General features: G+C 36.4%; 1 protein-coding gene across 1 annotated transcript in view; it reads right to left on the bottom strand.

Annotated features, from left to right (window-relative positions):
- Positions 1-20,430, bottom strand: part of LOC308504723 (uncharacterized protein) — a gene marked incomplete at its 5' end in the record, with an annotated part of 52,121 nt that overhangs the window by 16,678 nt on the left and 15,013 nt on the right. Inside the window, one exon of the mRNA XM_081065910.1 lies at positions 5,723-5,849. Within this exon, the coding sequence (XP_080922036.1) occupies positions 5,723-5,849 (127 nt within the window). The remainder of the gene's footprint in view (positions 1-5,722; positions 5,850-20,430) is intronic.

The following is a 20,430-nucleotide window of genomic DNA, read 5'->3' as shown; positions in this document are numbered from 1 at the left end:
CCATCATATAAACAATCTAAAAAATTAAAACCACACAATCATATAAATTAAGGTAAAAAATATTTCACTAAATTAAAAATCCATTCATTAACCTAATAGAAGGAATCCACAAAAAGCTAACATCATACTTAAGAGTGAGAAACTGAATGCCTTAACCCTAAGATTGGGGGAAAAAAACAAGGGTGTTTATCTTTGTTAAATTAAACAACATAATTTACCATAGCATGCACTTGAATGCAAACACACATACACACACACACACACACACACACACACACACACACGAGGTATCTCTATCCTGAAAACTACTGATGAAAGAAATCATAATGAAAGAAACAAAGAAATGCTAAATAAATGGAGAGGTATGTGTTATTTATGGATTGGAAGGCTGTGTATAATATTAAGATGTCAATTTTCTTTAATTTGATCTATAAATTCAATGCAATCCCAGCTGAAATGCCAACATGCTTTTTGTAAATATCAAGAAGCTCATTTTAAAACTGATACAGAAGAAAGTTGGTGGACACACACTACCTGATTTCAAAAATTAATTAAAAAGCTAGTATAATATACTGGGTTGGTGCAAAAGTAATTGTGGTTTTTGCAATTATTTTTAACCTTTCAAACTGCAATTACTTTTGCATCAACCTAATATTTCATGTGCTATTTGCATAGGACATGTAGATAAATAAAAAATAGGGATGTCACAGAAATATACAATCTTAGACATACAGAATATATTTAAAATGTATACATACTCCTATGCAGAAATATGTAAATATACCTATCTGTTTTCTAAGATCTTGCAAATGCTGTTCAATGGAAAAATGATCTTTTTAACATATGGTGCTAGAATAACTGGACTCCCTCTTCAAAAATTTAAACTTGACATACACTTCATACTTCCTATAAAAATTAACACCAAGTAGATCACAAAGTATAAATTGTGAAATTTAAAAATTTCTAGAAAACATAGGAATCATCTGTGTCTCTTCGAGCTCAACGTTTCTAGACAGGACAATAAAACCATGGTCCTTAGAGAAAATTAAAGAATTGGACTTTATCAAAGTTAATTTTCAATTTTAGCCAGCCTCCTCTGAAACCATACGAAGAGAAGTGGGGTGCAGCTTCTCCACTGCCAAGTCGGGAGAGAAGTCCAGGTTCCCCACTAAACCTCTATTGACACCCTGGGAGTTGGAGAAGAAAGTTGTCACTTTAACACTGGGCAGAGGTGAGATATCAGGGCCCCGAAGACTCCTACAGGCACCCAGTATTTCATCAGGTCCCTAGCTCATCATCATTCTTCTTTCCGTCTTTCAGAATCTTAACACACACACACACACACACACACACGTATGTATGCATATATGTATGTATGTGTGTGTATACATATACACACATACAGAGGGTGCCAAAAAATGTATACACATTTTAATAAAGGAAAAACTGTATTAAAATTGTAATAGTCAATATATACCAATAACAAAAAATGAATACATCATGTGTGACTTCTGCAATTATAAGAGGTGCTCAAAGTGGTTAGCATCAGCGTCCAGACACTTCTGATTACAGCAAACTACTGCTTGAGCAATGTTGACCAAAGTGTCCACTTGTATCGCTGCGTATGCCATTTCAATTTCTTCCCGAAGTACCTCCAGTGTAACCGGTTTTCTAGGGTACAATACATCCTTTAAGGTCAAGGTGTGTTAAGTCAGGAGAATGTTCTCGAATTTCAAACACCACTTCAAAATGGTCTTGCGCTCCTTGAATGACAACCATGCTTCTGCCATTTTCTTTGACTGTCCTGCCTGTCGCATGGTGACACTAGCATTCATTTGATTAACTCCATATTTTGAGCGAACATCATACTACACATTGCTGCTGTAATTCAACTTTGAAAAGTAATACATAGATAACATCGCTTAAAATGTGTATACATTTTTTTGGCACCCATGCTATACGTATGTATGTTTGTACTATATATATAAGTCCATATTTAACTGAACTTAGCGGGTAAAGTAGGAAGGAATATATTTACTCCATCTTTCCCCTAGTTAAGGCTCTTTATATCCTACTAATTTCTTCCCTAAGCACGAACGTGTTTTTCTTATCATCATACAGACTATTTCTAGTTTTGTTTAGAAAATCAGGTCATTAAACCGTCTGAGTCCAATTTTTTTGTTTTCATCCATTAGTTTTCCTCAGAATTCTTTCCCCACTGCTCTGTGGGGATAGTGCCATCTGTCAAAGACCAATTGTCTATAAAGCATATGTTTTTTCTTGAGTTTTCTGTTTCATTAATTTATTAAACTATCCCTCCCTCAGCTGCACACTACTTCACTACTCAGAGTTTTACATAAATCCTTTATGTCTGTTCACTCTATTTTATGAATGGGATTTAGTTTGATATTGCATTAAATCTTTACAGATATATCCCCATTTGAATTTTTTACATAAAAGTGCTTCTTTGTTTTTCCTTTGTTAGGGTTAACTAAAGTTTCATCCATTTTATTGTGTTTTATTCTAAGAAACATTCTACAATTTCTCAGTTTTCAGGTTTATTATTAATTTGACTTTTAAACTCTTCTGCTTTCATTAGTACATTTTTATTATACTTCTTGCTTTATTTATTAGTATGAACATGAGACTACAAATTTACCTGTGTACACTAATTTAGCTACATCCTAAGGTTTCTAACATGCACATTAATTTTTATTTTATAAATGTCATGCAATTTTGGAATTGATTTTCGTTATATATTGTTTAAAAGAGATCATTTTTAAAGGTTTCCCTATCTATTTGTTTACTCATTTTATCATTAATTTCTAGAATTATCAAACTATGTTAAGAGAATATTATTTGTGGTGGTTTTAATTTGTTGGATTATTTTCTCTTTAGACTAAAACTATATTTTCACAATTTTATTATTCTATGGGAATAATAAGGCTTGTCCTTTGATTTCAGAATATAGATATACAAATACATGTTTCACTTTAATATGAGTATCATTTATATACTCTGTAGGCATACTTATTTAATATCCACAGTATTTCTTATTTCATCAGATGAGATACAGTGGGACCTCAAATAATTTCATTTCATTCAACATCATTTCGTGACAACATTGATGAGAGAAAAAAATCAATTTCCAGCAAGGGCCATGATCTGTGTGGAGCTGGCATGTCTGCGTGGGTCTTCTCCAGGTACTCTGGTATCCTCTCACACCCCAAGATGTGCATGTTACGTGAACTGGCGTGTCTATATTGCACCCAGTCTGAGTGTGGTATATGCGAGTGCACCCTATGATGGAATGGCGTTCTGTCCAGCGGGGTTCCCACCTTCAGTCCTGAGCTGTCAAGATAGGTTCTGGCCACCTGCCATGCTGAACTGGCATCAGCGGGTTGGGAAATAATGATTAATCTTTCTAAAATGTATGCATAGCTCACATTTAATGAATGTTTAATGTTTGCAGTGTTTTGGCTCTTTATGTAAAAGTTTGGTGATGTTTTGCTGTAGGAATGTAACCATTGTTTATATCAATTATGATGGTTTCATTATAGGTAATTTCGCTTAGCGAATTTTTAAGAACCTATAGATAACGTGAATGGAAGACTTACTGTATAGGATCTTCTAATTCAAATGAATTTTAAGTTCTTAGAAATCCATTATTTTGTGTTTTATGATTGTTGATATGTTGTTTGATGCAGTGTTTCAAATGCTTAAGGGTTTACATTAACCTGTGCTCGTTATAGAGCCTTCTTTTAAGTTCATGAATATAATGCCAAAATTCAAAACTGAGTAATAGAATGTTAAACCTTAAATTATTTTATTTTTATTGACTTAATTACATTGTCATTTTTTTAATTACAATCTTTCTAAGATAATTATTTGGTGATATCTTTTTTATCCTATCAGTATGATCCAATCATTTACATTTAGTGACCAGGAAATACACCTAATTTAAATTATATCAATCTTTATGTTACCCTGTTAAAATGGCTTCACAACAAAAACTTTCAGTGAGAATACTTACTTAAGATGATTTTACTTTTGTGCTCATGGAATTATATTGAAAATATAACTTTTGAAATTCCTGGAATTGTTTATTATTTTAGACAAAGGCCAATAAGCATATGAAAAGATGCTTGACCTCATCAGTGATCAGGAAAATTGTTATGGACTAAACTGTGTCTTCCCCAAACTCTTTTTGAAACTCTAACCCCCAACGTAACTGTATTTGGAGATAAGACCCTTAGGGAGATGATTAAGGTTAAATGAGGTCATAAAGGTGGGGCCCTAATTGTACAGAACTGGTGTCCTTATAAAAATAGGAACAGACATCAGAGCTCTTTCTCTCTTCATGTGTGCACAGAGGAAAGGCCATCTGAGGATGTGGTAAGCCAGGAAGACAGGCCTTACCAGAAATCAACCATGCTGGTCCCTGGATTTTAGACCTTCAGGCCCAAGAACTGTGAAAAATAAATTTCTGCTATTTAAACCACCCAGACTACAGTATTTTGCTATGCCAACCCAGCTGACTAACACAGAAATGCAAATCAAAACCTCAATGACATAGCACTTCACATCCACTAGGATGGCTACTATCAAAATGTCAGATAATAAGTGCTGGTGAAGACATGGAGAAATCAGAAACCTCATACGCTGTCATTACGAATGTAAAATGGCACAGCACTTTTGAAAAGAGTCTGGCAGTTCCACAGAGGTAACATGTAACCTAGCAATTCCACTCCTAGCTAGGAACTCAAGGGAAACAAAAGCATATGCCTATGCAAAGACTTGTAAATGAATGATTATATCAGCATTACTCAATAATAGTCAAAGGAAGAATCCCAAATGTCCAATGACTGATGAATGGACAAACACATGTGGTATATCAGACAATAAAACATTACTTTACAATTAAAAGGATGAAGTACTAATGCATCCTATAATATAAGCCTTGTAATGCAAAGTGAAAGAAACGAATACAAAAAACACATAATGTGTAATTATATTTATATGAAATGTCCAGAATAGCCAAATCTATAGAGACAGAAGATCAACAGTTACTAGGGTTGGAGGGGACAGGAGATAGGGAGGTCACAGCTAAAAGGTATGGGGTTTGTCTCTGAGGTGAAAAAAACTGACTATTGTGATGTTTACATATATCTATGAATATGTTAGAAGCCAGTGAACTGTACACCTTAAATGGGTGAATTGTGTGATATGTGAATTACATCTCAATAAAGCTGTTTAAAAAGAAAAACAACTTTCAAAAGCGTTTCCCTCGAAGGTCTGACTACGCCTGGACTTTCCTTCTGTCTGTGCTCACTCGCCTGGGTACTTCTGGTTTAAAAATTCTTTCTCTAATGACCAGGGCTCTTCACCTTGCTGCAACTTGAAGATCACCTGGGGTTTGGTAAAGCAATACCCTGTGAACGTAACAAATGAGGCTATACGTAGACTAGATCCACGGGCTTTCCAGTTTCTGAAGGTGGAGAAAGATACAGCAGCAACAGCAAAATGAAAGCACCCACTTGCTGTTTTCAAGGGGAAACTAATGATGCAAACACCATTTCTATTTCACTAAAGGTTTCAGTTACCGAGGCCTCTTAATCACAAGTCTGTACAACATTAATCTCCATAAAGGGTGCTTGTGCTTTGATAATTTTAAAACAAGGAATTGCATTCTAGAGGGAGTGAGGAGGTCAAGTCTGCTCACCCACAGAGACGAGGTGGCTGTAGTTCTCCAGCATGACATCTCTGTAGAGGGCCCGCTGAGCAGGGCCCAGGTGCTGCCACTCCTCCTGGGTGAACTCCACAGTCACATCTTCAAACGACACTGATCCCTGAGATAATACATTTTGTTCACAAGTTCAGAATTATGTGACAGAAGAAATACCTTTGAGAACTACTATTTTCGTATTTACGCTTAAGGTTCTAAAACAAATAAATACAAGGATGTCTATTTTTTACCTAATTTATCTTGAATTTTGGAGTTACTCAATTAGTTAGAAATGCTTTTAATGCACCATAACTTATATGTATTTATGAATTGTAGTTTTTTTTAGACAAGAGAATTTCACTATAAAGAGACTTCCTACAACTCTTCTTCTACATCTCAAGGGACTGTCCTAGAGAATTCTAGGACACTCAATTCCTCCACGGACACCATTACCATAAATCATGGAAGCCAAGGAAGAGATACATGGAAGCTGTGGTGATAACATACATGGCTGAACTTTGGTCTAAATATACACACACACACACACACACACACACACACACATATATACATATATATATATATATATATATATATAAAAAGAAATATAAACCTAGAGCTTATGAAGAGCAAAGCACAATTTACCACGGAGTTGGATTCAGAGAGACCTGTATAAAAGAACTGTATACACTAAAGTAATAGCAAAGGGTATAAGGGTACGGATGGAATCATGGAGCAGAAGCAGCAACCAATGTGGTAACTATTTTTTACATAGCTACCCAATCTAGCAACATGAGCAGCTTACTCAATGCTGGGGTCAAATACTGGCTTTGGGGACACAAAAGGAAAAAACTCAGAATTTTTAGTGAGATAGATCTGGTCATGTTGCTACTGAATGTCTGTGGAACACGATGCTGGAACTGTCCCTTAAACTAGCACACACATGGTTGTATGACACAGAGGGGAAGTCCAGGATGAAGACAAGCATTAAGGAGTTAGGAGCAATTTAGGAGGTAACTGAAGGTATCAGAGACATCAGACAGCAACTTGAGCACATTGGGAATGAGGAAAGAAAAGTACCAAAACCAGCATTGGAGGGACCGTGGACATTAAAGAGTGGGCAGAAAATGTACAGGTCACAAAGCCAGGAAAAAACTTTTTAAAAAAGTAATATAGACCATGAGAGCATATAGTCCTAGAAACTGAGAAAACGGAAAGTTTTCACAACAAAGGACTTCAAATAGACTGAGAGGGGAGAAGTGTGGAGTTGCCATTCATGGGTATAAAGTTTCAATTGACTATCTGGGCGGATCCCTGCAGGAGTAAACAGAGCCTCTGAGACACACAGGCTCTGAAACTGACACGGGAAGAGCTTTGGAACTTCAGAAGCTCTCCATATGCCCCCATGGAGGGGTTGCCCTGTGACCCAGATGACCTGTTCAAAGAGGAGAAGGCTGCTTCCCAGGGAATCCCCCCATCGTGTAAGAAGCCGAAACAGTGCAGATATAACACTACAGTGTGAGAGAATATAAAAGGCTGCAGTCGGAGAGAAACTAAAACACCTACTGGAAAACTAAAGAAAGACCTCTTTCCATCAACCTGTTGCAGAACTCACCCCTGTAGATGCCTAGGAAGGGAAACAGTAATTCATTAATTGCCATGAATAATCAAGGTAACAAGACAGCTCAAAAAGAAAGTGAAAACTCTCCAGAAAAGGAACTTAAAGATATGGAAATATGTGACTTAAATGACAGAGAATTCAAGACTGTAGTTCTGAAAAAACTCAACGAGATCCAAGAAAATACAGACATGCAGTTTAATGAACTCAGAAACACAATCAAAGAACAAAATGAACATTTAACCAAAAAGATTGAAATTTTAAAAAAAGAATAAATTAGAATTTATGGAGATTAAGAACTCAATAAAAGAAATGAAGAATGAAATAGCCAGCTTAGGTAGTAGAGTTGACCAGATGGATGAAAGAATCAGTGACATCAAATATAGATATTTGGAAATGACATGGCTGGAAGAGAAAGAGACTTGAAACTTAAAAGAAATGCAGCAATTCTAGAAGAACTTTCTGACTCGATCAGAAAGAGCAATATAAGAATAATGGGCATACCAGAAAGAGAAGAAAGGAAGAAGCAAACAGAGAATATATTCAAACAAACAGTTGATGAGAATTTCCCAAACATGTGGACAGAACTGGATCCTTGAATCCAAGAAGCAAATAGGATACCTAATTACCTCAATCCCAATAGGCCTTCTCCAAGGCACACTGCGTTGAAGCTGTCAAAAATTAACGACAAAGAATCCTCAAGGCAGCCAGGTAAAAGAAGACAGTAACCTACAAACGAAAGCCCATTAGATTACCAACAGATTTTTCAGCAGAAACTCTACAAGTCAGGAGGGAGTGGAATCAAATATTTAAACTATTGAAAGAGAGAAATTATGAGCCAAAAATAATATGTCCAGCAAAGATATCCTTTATATATGAAGAAGGCATAAAAGACCTTTCCAGACATACAGAATTGAGGGAATTTTCTAACACATCACCTGCACTACAAGAAATACTGAAGGAGGCTATTCGACCTGAAACAAAAAAGCAAAATAATACAAAACCATGAGTAGAATTACAAACAGACAAAACCTGGAAATAGCAACCCCTATAGCAAATAGGACACTATACACTTAAATATGACATACATGGTAAAGAAGGAAAAAAAATACTTAAAGAAAGAGGAAAGGATGCTGATCAAAATGGCAATATGAGATGACCCTCTGGAAATCTCCCCTGGAATTTACAACTAACCGAACAACAATAACTCCACAAACGACTCCCTGCAGAGCAGACAGGCAAGACGAAGAGGCCCACTACTAAATTCACCTAAAGGTGGACAAATGGCGTGAGCGGGGGAAGAGGGAAGGGAGAAGTGCAGAGACGGAGCCGTGCAGGCGCAGGACACAGACCTAGCTCAGTGCTCTGAGCTCACTGCATCCCGGAACTACCGCAGCTGCGGGAGAGGGAAGGACTCGGACTGCTAGGGCTCCGCTTATGGCCCACAGGGCTGACGGGGCAGCATATAACAAGGCTGAACCCAACACTCACAGCAGAGACCTCAGAGAAAAGACTGAGGGAAGAAGGCTGAAAACGGTGGTTTAAGCCCTCACTACTGAGCAGAGAACAGAAACCTTAAGCACTGAGACTAGCTGCCCCGCCCTACCCGCCCAGAGCTCACCCCGCCCCCACCTGCCAGGTGCTAGAAGCAGAACAGTACCAGTGTCATCGCAAAATAACAGAATATTTCCTGTTCTGAGAACTGTGGACCGCAGACACAGATTTGCAGCCCAACTAGTTCCAGCAAAGGGGAGGGAGCTGTGGAAGCGGGACCAGCTATGGTGGTGATCACCGCCATTGCTCTGGGCCACTTCTTACAACTCACCCCACCCCTGACCCCACCTATCTGGGCGAATCCCTGCAGGAGTAAACAGAACTGCTGAAACATACGGGCTCTGAATCTGGTGCAGGAAGAGCTGTGGGGAGCCATGATTTTTTATTGCTCCGGAGGCTGGTGGTCTGGCTCCTAAGGCATTATCTCTGCAAAGAACCTTGAGAGTGTTTGCAAGTTGCTGAGGAATGAGGTGGGAGTGGCCGGTTTCCCGGACACAGATAACTGGTGGCTATCAGGACATTTGGTAGTCTCTTTCACATGATAATTACTTTGGGGAGTTTTGTAGTGATTTGCAGTTTTTTTGTAGAAGTTAAAAAATTTACTCTCTGTAAGATAACACAAGCCAGTGAATGTTAAACTGCACGTACCTAAAGGATATAAATTAGTGAAGGAAAATAAACCAGGCGCTTCAGGGATCACTGAAGACCGGCCGCATCATCATTTGTGTGAGTGTCTCTTTTTCATTCCCACTCCCCCCTTCGGGTACTGTTCGACTCGTGGCGGCTGGCTCGCCACAAGAGCTTTGGAACTTGAAAAGCTCTCCGCATACCCACAGAGACACTGCGCCCTGTGACCCAGGCGACCTATTAACAAAGGAGAAGCCTGTCTCCCAGGGAATCCCCCCATTGTGTGAGAAGCTGGAATAGTGCAGAGAAAACATAGCACTACCGTGTGAGAGAGAAAAAAAAGGATGCAGTCAGAGAGAAAATAAAACATTCTAACAACAACTACTGGAAAACAAAAGAAAGACCTCTTCCTATCAACCTGTTGCAGAAGCCACTCCTGTAGATGTCTAGGAAAAGAAATAATAAATCAGTAATTGCCATGAATAACCAAGGCAACAAGACAGCTCAGAAAGAAAGTGAAAAGAATCCAGAAAAGGAACTTAAACATATGGAAATATGTGACTTAAATGACAGAGAATTCAAGATTGCAGTTCTGAAAAACCTCAACGAGATGCAAGCGAACACTGAAAGGCAGTTTAATGAACTCAGAAACACAATCAAAGAACAACACGAACATTTTACCAAACAGACTAAAATTTTAAAAAAGAACCAAATAGAATTCCTGGAGATTAGGAACTCAATGGAAGAAATTAAGAATGAAATAACCAGCTTAGGTAGTAGAGTTGACCAGATGGAGGAAAGAATCAGTGACATCAAAGATAGAAACCTGGAAATTACACAGATGGAAGAAGAAAGAGACGTGAGACTTTAAACAAATGAAAGAACTCAACAAGAATTTTCTGACTCCATCAGAAAGAGCAATATAAGAATAATGGGCATACCAGAAGAAGAAGAAAGAGAGAAAGGAACACAGAATATATTCAAACAAATTGTCAGTAAGAACTTCCCAACTTGTAGACATAACTGGATCCTCAAATCAAAGAAGCAAATAGAACACCTAATTACCTCAATCCCAACAGGCCTTCTCCAAGGCACATTGTATTGACGCTGTCTAAAATCAACGACAAAGAAAGAATCCTCAAGGCAGCCAGGGAAAAGACGACAGTTACCTACAAAGGGAAGCCCATTAGATTATCATCAGATTTTTCAGGAGAAACTCTACAAGCCAGGAGGGAGTGGAACCAAACATTCAAACTATTGAAAGAGAGAAATTATGAGCCAAGAATAATATATCCAGCAAAGATATCCTTTAGATATGAAGGAGGAATAAAGACCTTTCCAGACATTCAGAAGCTGAGAGAATTTTCTAATACACGACATGCACTACAAGAAATACTAAAGGAGGCTATTCGACCACCATCAACAGGGACAATTTGTGGCAACCAAAACATAAAAAGGGGGAGAGTAAAGGCCTGAACCGGAATATGGGAATGGACAAAGTAAGCATGCTGAAGAAAATGGAATAAGATAAATATCAAACTTTCTTTTACATAAACTTAAGGGTAACCACTCAAAAAAAATCCTGAACTGAAATATATACTGTAATAAAAGAAGAAACAGAGGAAAACATCATACAATACCACCACACAGAAACAACAGACAACAACAAAAAGGCAAAGTAACCATGGAGACACAGCCTTACCAGAACTAAAGATAGAATGACAGGAAATCCTCACATATCAATAATCACCCTAAATGTAAATGGACTGAACTCACCAATAAAAAGGCACAGAGTAGCACATTAAATCAAAAAACTAAACCCAAACATATGCTGTCTCCAAGAGACACATCTCAGCTACAAGGACAAGCATAGACTCAAAGTGAAAGGGTGGAAATTGACACTCCAAGCAAATGGTATCCAGAGAAAATCAGGTGTACCCATACTGATATCAGACGAAACAGAATTCAGGGTGAAAAAAGTAATAAGAGACAAAGATGGACATTTCATAATGGTAAAGGGGACTATACAACAAGAAGACATAAGAGTCATCAATATTTATACCCCCAATCAGGAGCACCAAAATTTACCAAGCAACTACTAACCGAACTAAAGGGAGAGATTGACCAAAACACAATTATACTAGGGGACTTAAATACATCATTGACAGCTATGGATAGATCATCCAAACAGAAAAAAAATAACAAAATAGCAACCCTAAATGACACATTAGATGAAATGGACATAATTGACATATATAGAGCACTTCATCCTAAAACATCAGACTATACATTCTTTTCAAGTGTACGCGGAACACACTCAAGGATAGATCATATATTGGGACATCAAATCAGCCTCAGGAAACTTAAGAAGATTGAAATCATACCAAGCATATTCTCTGATCACAAGGCTTTGAAATTTGATTATCAACTGCAGAAAGAAAGCAAGAAAAAACACAAAATACATGGAGATTAAAGAACATACTTTTAAAAAACGACCGGGTCAAAGAAGAAATTAGAGGAGAGATCAAAAGATACATAGAAACAACTGACAATGTAAGTACCTTGTCTTACCAAAATTTATGGGATGCAGCGAAAGCAGTTTTCAGAGGGAAATTTATATCATTACAGGCCTATCTCACGAAACAAGAAAAATCCCAAATAAATAACTTCATCTTACACCTTAAAAGAACTAGAAAAAGAAGAACAAGTGAAACCCAAGGTCAGCAGAAGAAAGGAAATAACAAAAATCAGAGCAGAACTAAATGAAATAGAGAATCAAAAGACAATAGAAAAAACTAATGTGACATAGAGCTGGTCCTTGAAAAGATTAACAAAATTGACAAAACCTCGGCTAGACTCACTAAGATAAAACGAGAGAAGACACTAATTAACAAAATCATAAATGAAAAAGGGGAAGTTATCACGGACACCACAGAAATACAAAGGATCATGCAAGAATACTATGAAGGAGTATATGCCACCAAATTCAATAACCTAGAAGAAATGGACAAGTTCTTAGAAACATATAGCCTTCCAAGGCTGAACCATGAAAAACTGGAAAATCTAAACAGACCGGTCACCAATAAGGAAATTGAATCAGTCATTCAAAACCTTCCCAAAAGCAAAAGTACGGAACCAGATGGCTTCACTAGTGAATTCTACCAAACCTTCAAACAGGATCTAATACCAATCCTGCTCAAACTCTTCCAAAAATTTGAAGAAGAGACAGTACTCCCTAAATCATTTTATGAGGCCAACATTACTCCAATACCAAAACCTGGTAGGAAAACACAAAACAAGAGAACTACAGACCAATATCTCTGATGAACACAGATGCAAAAATCCTAAACAAAATTCTAGCAAATCGAACACAACAATGCACTAAAAAGATTATTTATCACGACCAAGTGGGGTTCACACCGGGGCACAAAATGGTTCAACATCTACAAATCCCTCAATGTGATACATCACATAAACAAAATAAAGGGCAAAAATCATATGATTATATCAATTGATGCAGAAAAAGCATTTGACAAGATACAACATCCATTTATGATTAAAACACTTAATAAAATTGGTATAGAAGGAAAATATCTTAACATAATAAAGGCCATATATGACAAGCCCTCAGCTAATCTCATAATTAATGGTGAAAAACTGAAGCCCTTTGCTCTACGTTCAGGAACACGACAGCACTGTCCCCTATCACCTCTGCTTTTTAACACAGTGTTGGAAGTCCTCGCCAGAGCAATCAGGCAAGAGAAAGAAATAAAAGGCATCCAAATTGGGAATGAAGAAGTTAAATTATCACTCTTTGCAGATGACATAATGCTATATATAGAAAATCCTAAAGATTCCACCAAAAAGCTATTAGAAACAATCAACGAATACACTAAACTTGCTGCCTACAAAATCAACGTACAAAAGTCCATTGCATTCCTATGTACTAACAATGAAATGTCAGAAAAAGAAACACAAAAAACAATTCCTTTTGCATTGCAGCAAAAAGAATAAAATACCTAGGAATAAACTTAACCAAGGATGTGAAGGACCTATATGCAGAAAACTATAGGACATTTTTGAAAGAAATTGAAGAAGACACAAAGAAATGGAACGACATTCCGTGCTTATGGATTGGAAGAACAACACAGTTAAAATGGCCATATTACCCAAAGCAATATACAGATTTAATGCAATCCCCATCAAAATCCCAATGGCATTTTTTTTTAAAGAAATAGAACAAAAAATCATCAGATTTGTTTGGAACCACAAAAGACCCCAAATAGCCAAAGCAATCTTAAGAAAAAAGAACAATACTGGAGGTATCACACTCCCTGAGTTTAGCTTGTACTACAGGGCTACAATAATCAAGGCAGCTTGGTATTGGCGGAAAAACAGACACATAGACCAATGGAATAGACTTGAGAACCCAGAAATAAAACCACATAAATATGGACAGATAATTTTTGACAAAGAAGCTAAAAACATACAATGGAGGAAAGACAGCGTCTGCAATAAATGGTGCTGAGAGAATTGGAAAGCCACGTGCAAAAGAATGAAACTGGACTGCTATCTGTCACCATGTACCAAAATTAATTCAAAATGGATCAAAGACTTAAGCATAAGACCTGACACAATAAACTGCATAGAAGAAAACATAGGTACTAAACTTACGGACCTTGGGTTCAAAGAGCATTTTATGAATTTGACTCCAAAGGCAATGGAAGTAAAAGCTAAAATAAACAAATGGGACTATATGAAACTGAAAAGCTTCTGCACAGCAAAAGAAACCATCAACAAAATAAAGAGGCAACCAACTGAATGGGAGAAGATTTTTGCAAACAGCACTTCCAATAAGGGTCTAATATCCAAAATATACAAGGAACTCATGAAACTCAAGAACAAAAAAACAAACAACCCAATTGAAAAATGGGCAGACGACCTGAAGAGACATTTCTCCAAAGAGGACATACAAATAGCAAATAGACATATGAAAAAATGCTCAACATCGCTAATCATCAGAAAAATTCAAATGAAAACCACAATGAGATATCACCTCACCCGAGTAAGAATGGCTATCATCAACAAGACAAATAGTAACAAGTGTTGGAGAGGCTGTGGAGAAAAAGGAACACTCATACACTGTTGGTGGGAATGCAGACTGGTGCAGCCATTATGGAAAGCAGTGTGGAGGTTCTTCAAAAAATTACAAATAGAATTACCATACAACTCCGCAATCCCTCTCCTGGGACATAAAACTAGCCTCAGCAAATTTAAGAAGATTGAAATCATACCAAGCATATCCTCTGATCACAAGGCTTTGAAATTGGATATCAACTGCAAAAACAAAGCAGGAAAAACCACAAATATGTGGAGATTAAACAACATACTTTTAAAGAACATGGGTGGAAGAAGTAAAAGGAGACATCAAAAGATACATAGAAACAAATGACAATGAAAATACATCCTACCAAAATTTTTGGGATACAATGAAAGCACTTTTAAGATGGAAATTTACATCATTACAGGCCTATCTCAAGAAAGTTGAAAAATCCCAGATAAGTAACCTCACATTACACCTTTAAGAACTGGAAAAATAAGAACAAATGAAACCCAAAGTCAGCAGAAGGAAGGAAATAATAAAAATCAGAGCAGAACTAAATGAAATAGAGAACAAAAAGACAATAGAAAAACATTAATGCAACAAAGAGCTGGTTCTTTGAAAAGATTAATAAAATTGACAAACCCTTGGCTAGACTCACTACCATAAAAAGAGAAAAGATACAAATAAAATCAGAAATGAAAGAGGGGAAGTTACCATGGACACCACAGAAATACAAAGGATCATCCAAGAATACTATGAAGGACTATATGCCACCAAATTCAATAACCTAGAAAAAATGGTCATGTTCTTAGAAACATATAGCCTTCCTAAGCTGAATCACGAGGAATTGAAAAATCTAAACAGACCGATCAACTGTAAGGAAATTGAATCAGTCATCCAAAACCGTCCCAAAAGCAAAAGTCTGGGACCAGATGGCCTCACTAGTGAATTCTACCGAACATTCAAAGAGGATCTAATACCTGTCCTACAGATTCTTCCAAAAAACTGAAGAAGAGACAATATTCCCTAACTCATTTTATGAGGCCAACATTATCCTGATATCAAAACCTGGTAAGAAGAACACAAAAAAAGAAAAATTACACACCAATGTCTCTTATGAATAGAGATGCAAAAATCCTAAACAAAATTCTAGCAAATCCTGCAACAATGCATTAAAAAGATTATGTATCACGACAAAGTGGGGTTTATCCCAGGGGCACAAGGATGGTTCAGCACACACAAATCCATCAATGTGATAATCACATAAAAAAAATAAAGGACAAAAATCATATGAATGTATCCATAGATGCAGAAAAAGCATTTGACAAAATACAACATCTATTTATGATTAAAACAATAAAATGGGTATAAAAGGAAAATGGCTTAACATAATAAAGGCCACATATGAGAAACCCTCAGCTAATATAGTTCACGGTGAAAAACTGAAGTCCTTTGATCTACGTTCAGGAACACGTCAGGGCTGTCCCCTATCACCTCTGCTTTTCTACATAGTATTGGAAGTCCTAGTCAGAGCTATCAGGCAAGAGAAAGAAACAGGCATCCAAACTGGGAATGAAGAAGTAAATTGTCACTTTTTGCAGATGACATGATGCGATATATAGAAAACCCTAAAGACTCCAAAAAAAAAATATTAGAAACAATAAACAAATACAGTACAGTTGCTGGCTACAAAATCAACGACCAAAGTCCAGTCCTATATACTAACAATGAAATCTCAGAAGAAGAAATTTAAAAGTAACAAAAACATTTCATTTGAGCAGAATATTAATTCTAGAGAGCTGTTGTACAACATTGTACAGCTAGTTAACAATACTGACTTGTGTGCTCGCTTCGGCAGCACATATACTAAAATTGGAACAATACTGACTTGTACACGCAAAAATTTGTTGAGAATAGATCTCACGTTAAGTGTTCTGATAAAATAAATAAATAAATAATGAATGAATAAATAAATAAAAGTAGAGTAAGAGATAAGGGGACAAAAACAAGTAATTTGGCAGTGTTACGTATTCAATGATACATTCATTCAAGTCTTCAGTATTCCTGATTGAATATCTTCTCTGTGTGAAGCTCAGTGCTAGTAGCAGGAAACTAAAACAAATGAATAAAAGAACAGGAACACCTCTGATTAAATTTATTTTGATCTAAAAAAATAAAGAAAATTTAACTGGCAGTTTTTATTTTTCAAAACTAAAAAATTAGTGAGAAAAGTAGCACTGTTCTTTTTTCATTTTTTCCATCCTCTTTAATATCTAGTCTAATAAAAATCAGATGGATTAAAAGAAATCATGCTAACAAGTGATGGAAGTGAAAATGTTGACATTCAATATTATTCAGCTTCAGCTTCAGGTGTACCGTGCAGTGGTCAGGCATGTATACAGTTCATAAAGTGGTCTCCCTAATAAGCGCCCATCGGATACCCTACAAAATCTTTACAACATTATTGATTATAGTCCCCAAACTATTTTCGTATCCTCATGGCAATATTTTGACTTTCTAATCCCTACTCCCTCTCATCTAGGAACCATGAGGTTTTTCCTCTATATCTCTGAGTCTATTTTTGTTTAGTTTGCTCATTTATTCTGTTCTATTACGTTCCACATATAAGTGACATCATATAGTATTTGTCTTTCTCTGTCTGACCTATTTCACTTAGCATAATCTCTAGGACCATCCGTATTGTTGGAAATAGTAAGATTTCATTATTTTTTATGGCCAAGTAGTAGTTTGGGAGAGGGGAGTTACCACTTTGTGAGGCGTGTAAATTTTTTGTACACCTGAAATGGAAGGAAGGAAGGAAGGAAGGAAGGAAGGAAGGAAGGAAGGAAGGAAAGAAAGAAAGAAAGAAAGAAACAAAGAAACAAAGAAAGAAACAAAGAAAGAAATAAACAAAAAAACTGTTGAAATAGGAATTCCAGAAAATTCCTCTACAAAAAAAAAAATTGAAAAAAATTATAAAAGTTAACAAAAACAATCCGTAGAAATATGCAAGAAAATGACTGAATCACAGTAAAAACAGTGATACCGTATCCTTTTAATTTACCTTGTTCCCATAACTCTCTCTCTAAAAGTCTGCAGTAGCCAGTAGCCAGCAGGAGGGGCAGAACTGGGTTCAAGTTCTATCAGAGCCTCGTTCCCAGAATATCATCATTTGGCCTGTTTGGTGGTTCTCTGAAAGATCCTACTTACAAAGATGTCTTTATTTGAGCTAACTTGGAACTCACATAGTATGTGTGAGAATCCTTATCCTCAGAAGCATTTGTCAAAACATTTAAAGGCATTTATTTAACTTAGTAGCTACTGAGGTGGTAGATAAAAGCAGGGGCAAAAGCTCTTATATATTTCTGAGAGTCTAGAAGACTATATACATGCATAGAGCTGTGCATAAGCCCATGGCTGAAACCATGCTCATGAAACATACGTCACCTCTAAGTGAACATGAGGTTTGGTATAAGAAGTAAAGGCCACTGCAGACTTGTAATCTACCTGACTGACTGTTGAAAGAATGTCCTGACACACACAGAGCAAAGATGGGAGACTTACTGATTCCAGGCATTGAAGGAAATTTCTGAAGAGACTTCAACTGCTACAGATCACAAGAAACACAGGCTCTATGGAATTAGCTCTGAAAGTCACTGAACAAATAAATTTCAAGAATGACTACTGTGGAGGAGAGAGATTCTGATTTCTAAAGTTGCCAGATAATTTATTTAAAATGTTCAATTATCAACAACAACAAATAGTTGCACAAGGGAAAAAAACAAGAAAGTAAGGCCCACATGCAGGAAAAAGTGTTATCAATAGAAACTGCTCCTAAGGAAGCAGATGTTGGACTTCCTAGGCAATGCCTGTAAATCAGCTGTTTCAAATATGGTCAAAGAAGTTGGTACCGAGGAAAGCATATCTAAGGAATAAAGGAAAGTACAAGAACAATATTTCACTAAACAGAGAATCAATAAAGAGATATACATTAAAATGGAACCAAATAGAAACTCAAGAGTTGAAAAGTACAATAACTGAAACAAAACTTTCATTAAAGGGGTTCAACATCAGATTTGAGCAGGTGAAAGAATAAACAAACTGTACGATGTCCATTGAAAGTTTGCAGTGTGAGAAACAGAAAGAAAAATTAGTGATAAAAAATAATTATAATTATGGGATAGCATCACGTTTACATATATATATATATATATATATATATATATATATATATAATGAGAGTCCCAGACAGAGAAAAGAAAGAGATTGAAAGACTATTTAAAGAAATAATGGCCAAGAAGTCTCCAAATTTGATGAAAAGCATTAATCTACACATCCAAAAAAGTCAACACTTCAAGCGAGATAAACTTGGAGTAAGACAGCCACACGTGGAAACATGATAATCAAACTGTCAAAAAGACAGACAGACAATCTTGAAAGCAGCAAGAAAGAAGTGACTCATCATGTACAATATCAGCAACAGCTGATTACTAATCAGAAACTATGAAGGACAGGAGGCAGTGGGATGACATATTCTAAGTGCTGAAAGGAAAAGGTTGTCAACCAAGAATGCTATACCCAGCAAAAATGTGAAAATTAAAACCTTCATAAATAAATAAAAACACAATGCCTCAAAGGCAAAACTTCCCTACATGAAATAATATGAAAAGTAGTTCGCAAATCTACAGACAGAAAGTAGATTAGTGGTTGCTTGAGGTTTGGGAGGGGGAAATGGCATATGAGAAGGTAAAGTTTACAGTTCCTTTTTAAGGTGATTTAAAAAATGCTATAAATTGACTGTGGTGATGTTTGTACATATTTGTGAGTACACTTTACAAAAATCATTGAATTTTACACTTTAAATGGGTGAATGGCATTACATGAAGTGAATCTCAATAGAGCTGTTTTTAAAAAATGAGAGAGGATGAAATCAGTACAGGAAAATAGAGAAGATTAAGGGGCCAAGGATGAAAACTGGGGATCAGCCATGTGAAAGGACAACAGAGAGAAAATGACTCCATGAAGATAGTAGCAAGGGAAGGACAGGGCTAGTGGAGGGTGTCACAGACACTTAACAGAAATGTTCCAGAAGAAAAAGAAAAGTAGAGGCAAGTGATACAGAAAAGTCAAGTAAGGAAAGGATTAGACAACACCCAATGCATTTGATTATAATCAAGTCTCTGATAATAAGATCACAGGCAAATGGGGAGAGAAACCAAGGCATCATGCAGATGTTGCAGGTATGACTGAGAAGTGTTGAAATATTTGACAAAGAATAGAATTTTTAAATGTCTTCTGAGCAACCTGAATATCATAGGTACTCAAAATATTTATGCAGGGTAATTTTAAGGATATTCAGTTGATTCATCAAAAATGTCTTAATTCAACCGTGCTGGGGTTCCTGAAAAATAATGTTGATACTTAGCATTAAGTCTTCTATTTTTATTGCAATACAAGTAGGGGCAAAGTTTTATATTATTAACTAAAGCACCTACTTGAAATAAACAAAGATATTTTTATCTTCAATTGTCTTTACATTCTATAATGAAAAGTTTGCTTTACCTTCTCATGTTAGCCTTTAAAGAAGTGTTTTCTGACACTGAAGGACATCAAAAATCTCAAGTAAATTTGGAGCTACAATTTAGTAAATTTGTAGGATCACAGAATCCGCACATACCGTCATGCCACCTTTGCTCTGCTGTTCATCTCTATTTCTACAAATTCTCTGAATGCATCTGATCCTTTTCTGTTCCTACTTTTCCATGTTAACAGAGACACTTAAGCCTTTATAAAATTCATTGT

The sequence above is a fragment of the Rhinolophus hipposideros genome (assembly GCF_964194185.1).
Source record: "Rhinolophus hipposideros genome assembly, chromosome: 11".
NCBI classification, from domain to species: domain Eukaryota; kingdom Metazoa; phylum Chordata; class Mammalia; order Chiroptera; family Rhinolophidae; genus Rhinolophus; species Rhinolophus hipposideros.
This window is presented reverse-complemented; position numbering and strand designations above follow the sequence as displayed.